A 9,862-nucleotide genomic window follows, 5' to 3' on the forward strand; every position below is an offset into this window, starting at 1 on the left:
CACAGCGGCCGGTGAGCGCCCGCACCCCGACACAGCGTGAGCGAGTGGCGGCGAAGCATCTTCCTTTGTGCCGAGCGCACGTTCCCACCCAATGAACCCTCCAGAGCATCAGACACAAGAAACACCCGTGCAGGCGTGTATCAAAAAGACAAAAAAAGAGGAAACGAAGTGGGGGCGCGTAGACTGACAGGAGCTTTGCGTGGCTCAGAGAACACAACGGCGTCAGTAACCGTAATTCACAGCAAAGAAAAAAGAAAAAAGACAACATCAAACTCGCACACCGCATTTGAAGGTGTCGTAAGGGGAGGCCACACACACACACACACGTCACCAGCCTCGTCCACGCAATAATTACAGCATTCGCCCTTGTATGGGGCAGGCGGGCAAACAAAAAGGAAATAGCAGCGACGAAAATCAGAGGAAGAGGACTTCCGTCAGACGAGAGAAACTGTTACCTTCCCGCACAGCAGAGGCTCATTTGATTTAGCAAACTCTATATTGACACTCCGGTTGATGAGGCACTTCTGCAGAGCCGTAGAGGTCTTGTGTTCGCCAGAGAGGGGGCACCGGCACGCCCGCCGCGTTGTCTCTCGCTGTTTGTGCTGCCAGCAGCCCACCGCTGTCGTACACTGAAGGCCGGCTGCCGCTCAGTCCACTCAATCCACTCAGCGGCCGCGGCACCTCGGCTGCGGCGCCACCAGGCAGCTGTGCGTGCGAGTCGTCCACACGAGGACCTCGCTCAGTTGGCGGCTGAAGTGAGCTGCTGACGGAATAATCCTGGTAGCGACGGTTGGCCTGTGGCGTGAATGCCCGGAAGAAGATTGGGTTGTCACTGAATTCCGGTACACACTCGTGATGCACCTGCTGCAGCGCAACAGACGACGCATCGCGGAAAGAGTCGCCGTGAGCCACACCTTCCGCAGGAACTGATGCGCCGTCCAGTGCCGTGGGCACAGCTGAATGACAAGAGGGCGCGGAAGCACATGTCCGGCCACGACACGTTGTGGCACTGGATGCAGGAATTTCGGTAGCGGCGTATTGCGACTCGCCGTACGGTCTCAAAGGGGCCGCCCCGTCAAGGGCTTGCACTACATGGATAAGGAACTCGCTATTCAGACGAATGTAACGGTGCATCGAAACGTCTGCCACAGATCCAGTTTGCCACATAAGGGTTTCAAACGCCTTGTTAAACGCCCTGTCCACAGTCTCGTACGCATTGAGGGCCTTCTCACGAGACTCCACAATCTTTTTGTAGGTCTTACTTGTATCCAGGCTCTTGTGACTTCTTGCGTAGCTGCTCTCCTTTCGCTCTACCTCCGAACGCAACTGCTCGTATCGCTTCAGTGCACTATCGCGCATGCGAGCGTTAATCTCCGTTGCTGAAAGCGCCACCTCCAATCTCTTCACTGGCGTAAGCACTTCCTCGTGTACCTGCTTGTTGTACATCAAGAACGCGTTACCGTCTTTCAGTTCCTTCATTTCCTGCGCAAAGCGCTGCATCATGACCTTGGCGTCGGTGCCACACGAGCTCAATGAAGTGAGTCCATTGAAGGCGCCGCTCACTCCTTCAAATGCTACCCGCACTTCATTCATCGCCGCCATAGTGCATTGCATCGCCTTCTCAAAGCGCCGCAGCGAGGCATGAAGGAGGGACAAGTCGGCGCGCTTGGTGGCATAACTCACGTTCTGCTGCATCTATCCATAACAGTTGGACAACAGAAAGGTAAAGGACAAAGCACAAACCTGTACACTCCCGCAAGTATATGTGTATATATATATATATATATATACAAGGCGTTTCCCCACAGACACATGGCAGTGTGAACATTCATTCAGCTCACCACTCGTGCCGCACAGAGGGAAAGATTGAAGCACCGTAACCGGAGACCACTGCACAAAAACAGCACGCCAGGACCGCAAGATTCTGCCGGTAGGTGAGCGCCTCACGTCAGAGCAACAACATTGGATGCATCTGGTGGAGTTTAGCATTTGCACCGCTTTGATTTCTTAACAGTCGATTTTTCACCTGAGCACGACGACAGTTTCACCTTGGGCACCTTCCTATCACGGCCCGGTGCGTTGGGCGGCAGTGGCTGCGGCGCGGACGTCTGCCGCGCGTTCTGCTCCGCTGCGTTAAAACGCTCCTGGATCCGCTGCTGGAAGTCCACCGAGTCGCTGCTGTGGCTGGTGCTCGCCCGCCGCTGCTCGTCCGCGCCCGTGCAGCTGTGCTCCAGCGCATCCCTGCAATTTCCCTCGTGTGCATCGCTGCTCTCAGGCATCGTCAGTGCGGCGTCGGTCTTCCCACCGCCGCGCCACGTCGCCGTTGCTGCGGCACTGTGCAAGACGTCGCTGCTGCGGCGCTCCAGTTGGTGCGGGTCTGCGTGACGCTCGGCCACAGGCACACCCTGTGTGGTGTTGCCGCCGTCACCTTCGCGTGGGGAATAATCGTCGGCTGGCACATCAGTCCGAAAAACTGGAGGGGTGGACGAGAAGACCGACTTCTCACCTACGCCTGCGTCTATTGTTGTTGTTGCTACTGCTGCGGGTGTTGGCTGGGCATTGTGGGAGGGGTCCACGCTCTTTGTCGCATCTGCACCGGGCTTTGGCTGCTCTGGCGCTGCTGATTCTGTCGCCCCTTCCGCATCAGCGCCACTTCCAGTAAGAAGTGAGTCACACAAAGAGCGGAGCAACTCGCACACACCGGCCGTTGTGAGTGCGCTGACTTCGTGGTAGTGCACATCCGGCAGAGTGCTCAGAAGAGTCGATTCGATGTCGAGCTGTGACACGCATTCCCCCTCGCCGCTGGCGCGCAGGTCGACCTTGTTCGCGACGATGAAGATACTCTGCTGGTCAATGTCGGGGTTGTACCGTGCTGCCGCCTCAAGGTGCCGCGTCAGCACGGACTCGACGCTGCGCCTGCTGCTCACATCAAAGACGACAACCACCGCGGACGCATTGCGGTACGTCGACGCGTGCACGGCCGCGTACCGCTCCAAGCCGGCGGTGTCCCAAAACTGCAGCCGCACGTGCTGCCCGTCACGCACATTCCGCACCACGCGCGAAAAGAAGTCGGTTCCGACCGTCGGCACAACTGGCAGAGAGACGTCCAGTCCATCAGCAGCGGGGGTAGCGGCAGGGACGTCCGGCTTCTCTATAGAGTTGATTGGCGTGCCATTCGCCTCTACCGAGTACGGGGCGGTCAGCAGGCGCTTCACCAGCAGTGTCTTGCCCACGCTGTACTCGCCAACAACAACAACCTTGAAGACGTACTCGCGCTCGTCTTCGCCGTCCGTCGAGCTGCTGCTGTCAAAGGTTTCCGTGGCACTCACAAGGTCCGATGTGAGAACACGATCCGAAAGCATTTCCACCGCCTTACCTGCGTGTATGTTGTGTAGCGGTCGTTGCTCTCACACCTTCTCAGTCCTGCCAACGGCTGGGAGCGCAGGTGCCAGTAATGTGGCTCCCTTTTCTGTTTCGCAGCGCACCACAAAGAGTGAGGCACACACAGACAGACAGGGAGAATTCGTGGAGAGCGTGCAAGGGGCAGCTGCAGGCCCCCGCAGAGCGCCAGATATAGATCTATACGTGTGTGGCAACGATGCTGCTGCACAAGGCGAAGCAGGCAACAAGGACAACCGAAAAAAAAAAAGCGAAGACACATAGAGCAACACCCCTGAGAGCACCACAGGCGGCGAATATGCAGCAGAGCCACAGCAGCACAAAGGCTGAAGAAGTCACAGGAGGAACACAGGAGAGGCACACGATCTCGTCAGCGTAGCCAACGAAGAAAGAACAGATAAACGCGTGAGAAATAAAGCGCAGATGTTCATATACATATGCGCGCCAACAAACGAAAAAAAAAACATTAAACGTAGACTCATTTCCTCTTGGTTCATTATGCATACACGCAAAATAACAAAAACAAAAGCGATCCGTATTCAGCGCGGCGTCTCCTACATGCTCCATGGCTGGCACGTATTGTCACGCAGAAGTAGGCTCTGTGACGTAGCCCAACCACAGGCACACACATACCCCCCCCCCACACACACAGAGGGAGATTGAGGGGAAAAGGCCTGCACACCATCGTGTCTGCAGAGCCACACAGCAACACAAGCGTACCCGGAGCTGCACAAACACACAGCACGCACAATGGTTCTCCCCAGAACCAAAAAAAAAGGGCACACATGCTGTCGGGCAGAAACAAAAACACATATATATATATATTCACTTCGAGACTCAAACACAAAACAAAAAAAAAACACAATGCTGCATCAGCGGTGGTAGTGGGCAGCCCAGGCGGCCTTATATGACTAGAGCCCTTTGTGGAATGTCAGTGGCAAAGGCACATCTCTGTATGTCTCTGTGCATGTGTAGGTACGCGTCAAGCACAGCCATGACAACTCTTGCCCCGTCTACAGTACTCCACCGCCCTATCTGGGTGTCTAATGTTTGCTTTCGGCTCCTGCTATGGTGTGCTGCTGCTGCAACATTCGGCACACATACACACATGGAGAGCCACAGCAATACATGTCTCTATTTACGCACAGCAAATATATCGCGACGACTTCTCAAGACTGATTTATCTGCTGCGCCTGCCGCGGGTCCTCCCACTGTCCGCACCGCGTCTTAAAAACGAGCAACCAGAAAAATAAACAGACACACCACTCAACAAACAAAAAAAAAAGGATCATATACGTAGAAACATATTCTTGGAAGCACCGCATTGCTGCAAAGATATTCTCCCCCACCCCTTTTTTTGTTATAGAGTTCCTACTCTTTAATCAATTTCATATTGCGTCCTTCTCTCTCTCTCTCTCTCTCTCTCTCTTTCTTTCTCTCAAAGCCCATCCTTAGCCTGCCTCATTCATTCATTCATTGCGTGTAGATAGTACTACGTTTACCTGTCTTGTGTTTTCTTTGTTGTTTAGATCAACTGCCGCGGGTCGTCGGTGGGGAAGGGAGCAACATATATACACCGAGAATCTATACACGCATAGACCCTGACCAATCAAGCAGTTCTGCAACGTAACGCAAAGAAAAGGAAAAAACAAAACGCCCTATAGTCAAAGTCGAAGCACAGACGTTTATTGCCCACAGCTGTACTGTGTGCATTTATTCATTTCCTACACGAAATTTTGTTCACTTGCTTTATAGCGCACCTGCACCTTCTTAGCTCCTTCAATTCACCAGTCTGTCCTAATCCCACCGTGAGAAGAATGAGAATCCGAAGCAACCAACATTGACGATGTGGTGCGACTGAGACTCCTCGTCGCTGCAATCCTCTAAGAGGTTCTCAATGGCGACAGGTGTCAGCTCCTCAATCGTCGGCGTGCCAGCAGCAGCAGCAGCAGCAGCGGTGGCTGTGTCGTGGTCGGCGCCTTCCAGCCGCCGAGACTTGTCCTTCGCCGTCACGCTGAGACGGATTTGGCGCAGCTTCCGTTTCTTGCGATTCCAGCTGACGTGTGCCCTCACGTCGGCGTCCTGCGCGCTCCACCAGTCCACCGGGACGTATGTCGCCTCCTCCACTGGCTTCTCTGCTGTGTCGTTGGTGGGACTCGCGGACACCACCTGCGCACCTCCCTCCTCCGTCCCATTGTCGCCACTACCGCCATTGTTATCAACAGCAGCAGCAGCAGCAGCAGCAGGCTGCGGCACAGCAACAGGGGGCGGAATCGCCGTCAACGCGCTGGGATCGTTGATGCACTGCCAGCGCGACCGCACAAATATATCCGCCTCACGCACCGCCAGCTGCAGCTCACGCTGACGCTCGAAAAGCTCCATCGAATACAGGACCGTAGCCGCAGCGCCAACGCTTCCACCAGGCGTGGTATCGTCATCAGCACTGTCCGGCTTCAGGTAGTTGAGGACATCGGCAAAGAGTGGATCCCACTCTTGGCTGAAATGATACGCGTAGTACTCATAATCAAAATTACCTGAGCAAAAGTATGAGTAGTACCGGTTTTTCATTATGGCATCTGCGTCAGCGTCCTCACCCTTACCCAAAGCAGACTCCGCAGCTGCGGCCCGCAAGCAGATCGGTACGTAGTAGAAGTACAGCTGTGCAAGTCGCAAGTGCAGCTTCCATGCATGCCGCATGGATTCCGCAAGGAGCCACATGAGTGCCATTAGCTGCTGCGAGCGCTGCGCTAGTACCACACGCTCAATATACTGCCGAGAGTACAGGGAATAGCTCCGCGTCTTCTTGATGGGTTGTGTTTGTAGTGGTACAGCTGCTGCTCGTACTGAAGCGGGAGAAGACACTGAATCCTCCTGTACAGGAGTGGAATATATTCCTTCACGACGCTTGTAGTATTCGTAAAGGCGATTCAGGTCCTGCAGATCGATCGCATCATCACCTTCAACGAAGCCTGTTTCCTCTTCAGTGTCGGCAATGGACGTTTTGCGTGGCACAACCATCCCGCCTGCAGCGGCCTTGAAATTTTCCGCCTCGTGCTGCGCCAGTGCCTCCATCGTGAGTGCGGCCCCCGGTGACGCTTCTCCCTGAGCTCCATCGACAGAGAAGCGGCAAGCCAGAAGTCCAAGGCGACGGCGTTCTTCCTCCAGCAGGGCCTCCTCGTCGCGCAGGAGCTCTCGTTTCCGTCGCGTGACCTCCTTCAGCTGCTCCTTTTGAGCCTGCTTCAGCTGCGTCAGATCTGTGTGGCACGCCAACGACGAGGACGGCGGGAAGGAGGTGCAACACGCTGTTGCTGCTGCTGCTGATGCTGCGCCGTTGGGCTCTGGAGCCGCTCGCCGCGTATCGGTCACCGTCCAGCACGCAGCGGGGCACGGCGGTTGAGAGGCGACAGGTGCATCGGCGCAACTCGCCCCATCCCGCTCTCCCAGCAGCGGCGGGCCGGCGAACAGACTCCGCGACGCCCTCAATGACGAATTGTTGCTCTTGCTGCTGGTGGTGGCCGCAGCGGCGACGGAAAAGACGGAGGGGCCGAGGCTGCTAGAAGCATCCCCAGCACTGTCCTGCAGCAACGGCGAGGTGCGCGTATTCAATTCTGGCACCTCCGGCGCGCAGAGCAGTCGGCGCCAAAACGGCAGACGATCCTTGTGTGTGTCATGCGTCGATAGTGTGGGCAGCGCGCCGGAGGCAGCAGCGTCAACAGAATCGTCACCATCTGCACCAGGAGACGGCTCCGGTGGACTCGCCAAGGGCCAACGCGATGGCAACAGGCGCTGAATGAGACGGGGCATGGAAAAAAAAGTGTGCGAAATGCGACTGTGTTCAACTCTCCTCGGCCTTTTTGTTCCAGCCCGTCTCACCCGCCTGTATTTCTCCGACTTCACTGTATTGGGGTGTTTGAAGAAATGCTCCTGCCACAACTATGCTTCCCTTGATGCTTCAAGGTACTCTGAAAATTCACTGTCCGCAAAACATGGGGACGAGACGAGGAACAGAAGACGCAGCAGAGGACGATGGGAGCAAAAGACATCAACGGATAACAGAAAATAGCAGCACCAACGCACATTAAGACAGAAACACAGTCATTCCATTACTTTTATACAAAGTGTCATAGCCTTACCTGGCGCACAAATTGTGCTGCACAGCCGCTTCATGCAGCTGCTGCAGTGGAAGCATGCATGCATGCGTGAATGCGGCACAGAGAACGCGGAACCAAACGAAGACAGGCCAAACGTCAGACTGTGGTTCACACAGCCATATGGAGTGATTCAAGTCCGTCAGCCAATCATAGAGTTTAAGCCACAGACATTGACGTGAATCATTGTCATGTCTATGGCTCCTTGTCCCCGTTCGTGTTTCAGGCCGCCTGGGGGCAAACCAAACACTCCAAAAGAGCACACCCTCAATCCCTCTTGGAATGTACTTTGCGAGGAGCCGCCGCCGCCACGCCTCCTCGCCGCCACGCGAACAGCAGGAGACCCATGACTGTTGTGAGGAGCACTGCGCACCCCACCAGGAGAGCGGAGTGCTCAGCTGAAGCCAAGAGGAGGACCGCCTGCAACCGCTCCATGGTGTATAACAAGGCCCCATACTTCTCACGCTGTTGCTGCTGCTGCTCAGCCATGCGTTGCTGCAGCCGCCGCGCTACCGCCGCCTCTTGCGTTATGTGATACGCGATGTACGGCTCGCACAGCTTCTGCCGCTCGCAGAACGCACCCACCTCGCCAAGGCGGTACTCGCTCTCACTACCCACCGCCGCATCGTCCCTGCTGCTCCTCTTCACACGCTCGGGCATCAGTTTCACGAACGCCTCTTGCGCAAGCGGCTCATTGACGTCCTCCAGCACGTCGTCGCACACCGCGTTGATGCGATCCCGCACGGACCGTCGCGATCCCGCTACGTCGTCAGCGTTCAGCCGCAGACGCTGCGGACTCGTGTCGCCGCCGCCCCCCGAGCGGCGTTGCTGCTGCAGCGCGTTCTCCGCCCCGTGGAGCTCCCGCACACGCCTGCAAAGGCCGTCGACAGCGTCGTGCACGTCCACCACAAGCCGCTGCCGCACCCCGGCACGTACCGCATCGCTGCTAGTTCGGGAACCGGCGCTGCTCTGCTCCTGCGTCAGCGCGGCCGGCTGCAGGAACTCCGCATGGAATACGGTGGCGATCGCGACGCATGCACGGCAGCGGTACTCTTCACGCGGGTCGACATCGTTTGCAGTTGGTGCGGCCGCCACACGTGCACCGCACGCAACCGTGCAGCAGAGGAACAGAAGCGCGATGGTCGCTCGCCGCAGACACCTCACCGGCCGCGTTGCCACGGTGTCATGCGCATTCCTCGGTTGGGAGAGTGCAATAGGCATGATGCTGACTCGGTGTGCTACTGTGTAAATGTTTCTCTCTCTCTTTCTTTCTTTCTTTCTCGCTAAGTGTGTGCTTGACAAAACACTGCGGGCGTCCGCCGTGCCGCAGCACTCACACCAGCCCAGCGATGCCACAGTTGTGGCCGCGGGGAGACGAAACAACAACAGCGGAGAGAAAGGCATGAGGCCGGCAGCGACGCGGCAAACAACTCACAGGCCCGAGCAACAGGGGCGGCAAAAGAGCACCAACAGGCAAAGAGGCGATTGCTGATGTGAGAGAGAAAAAAAAAAGTGAATTGTGCACAGCACGCCACGCAGCAGCATTCCACTTGGGGAATGAAAACGAACAAACAAAAAAACGGCCCAAGTGCGAGGGGTGCGTGCAAATTACGTCGCACCACTCCTATTGAGGTGCAGTGGCGAGCTGTAGCAGCAGCTACGCGTGTGGGAGGCACAAGCATGGATGAACTCCGTCGTCCCATCCCGCACGCAAAAAGACCAAAAAAAAAAGCCAAAAAACAAAAAACTCGCAGAACCAAAATGATGGAAAGAAGAGTGAAGAGACGGTTGAGTGCATCAGCCGCCCCTCATTTACACACACACACACACACACACTGAGGGAGAAAAAGAAGAAGGCAGACACACAAGCAAACAAACAGGCACAGAGGAACGCGGGAGAGATCAAGTAAAGGAGAGAGACACATACCTGCCGCCATCTCGGCAATCCATACTTCATGCCTCTCTCTCTCTGCTGCTCTCAAATGTCCCTCGCGTGTGGGGCGAAGTGCGGCCGCCCGCGGCCCCCAGCCGCAGTCGCGGCCAACGAACGCGACCAAAATCCCACAACAAATCACAATAAACCAAAAACAACTTCGGCCGAAACAGTAATGAACAAGGAACACAAGAAAAAAAAACACACACAAGTTGATCATGCAAGCGTTGGGGGCGAGCGTGAGAGCGCGTGTGCAAGGTGAAAAGTGAAAGGGGGGGCATTGCTCCCCCACGCCGCAACGGTGTCTATTGCCCCCGCGCACATTTCGACGGCGCAGAAGCCCCAACCGCTGCTGCAGACGCCCCACCACCACGCCGCCGCC

General features: G+C 56.2%; 4 protein-coding genes across 4 annotated transcripts; all 4 read right to left on the reverse strand.

The window, feature by feature from the left end:
- Positions 1 to 483: 483 nt before the first annotated feature.
- DQ04_03451000 (hypothetical protein) lies at positions 484 to 1,695 on the reverse strand (the record flags this gene model as incomplete). The annotated part of the gene is made up of 1 exon (XM_009312832.1): positions 484 to 1,695. One exon carries the CDS (start codon positions 1,693 to 1,695, stop codon positions 484 to 486), a length of 1,212 nt encoding a protein of 403 aa, XP_009311107.1.
- A 287-nt stretch (positions 1,696 to 1,982) lies between these two features.
- On the reverse strand, positions 1,983 to 3,362 carry DQ04_03451010 (putative small GTP-binding rab protein; the record flags this gene model as incomplete). Its single annotated transcript, XM_009312833.1, has 1 exon — positions 1,983 to 3,362. The coding sequence occupies one exon, from the start codon at positions 3,360 to 3,362 to the stop codon at positions 1,983 to 1,985; it is 1,380 nt and encodes a 459-aa protein (XP_009311108.1).
- A 1,834-nt stretch (positions 3,363 to 5,196) lies between these two features.
- On the reverse strand, positions 5,197 to 7,203 carry DQ04_03451020 (hypothetical protein; the record flags this gene model as incomplete). Its single annotated transcript, XM_009312834.1, has 1 exon — positions 5,197 to 7,203. The coding sequence occupies one exon, from the start codon at positions 7,201 to 7,203 to the stop codon at positions 5,197 to 5,199; it is 2,007 nt and encodes a 668-aa protein (XP_009311109.1).
- A 611-nt stretch (positions 7,204 to 7,814) lies between these two features.
- On the reverse strand, positions 7,815 to 8,768 carry DQ04_03451030 (hypothetical protein; the record flags this gene model as incomplete). Its single annotated transcript, XM_009312835.1, has 1 exon — positions 7,815 to 8,768. The coding sequence occupies one exon, from the start codon at positions 8,766 to 8,768 to the stop codon at positions 7,815 to 7,817; it is 954 nt and encodes a 317-aa protein (XP_009311110.1).
- Positions 8,769 to 9,862: the final 1,094 nt, after the last annotated feature.

This window comes from Trypanosoma grayi, assembly GCF_000691245.1.
Source record: "Trypanosoma grayi strain ANR4 Tgr_345_V1, whole genome shotgun sequence".
Lineage (NCBI taxonomy): Eukaryota > Euglenozoa > Kinetoplastea > Trypanosomatida > Trypanosomatidae > Trypanosoma > Trypanosoma grayi.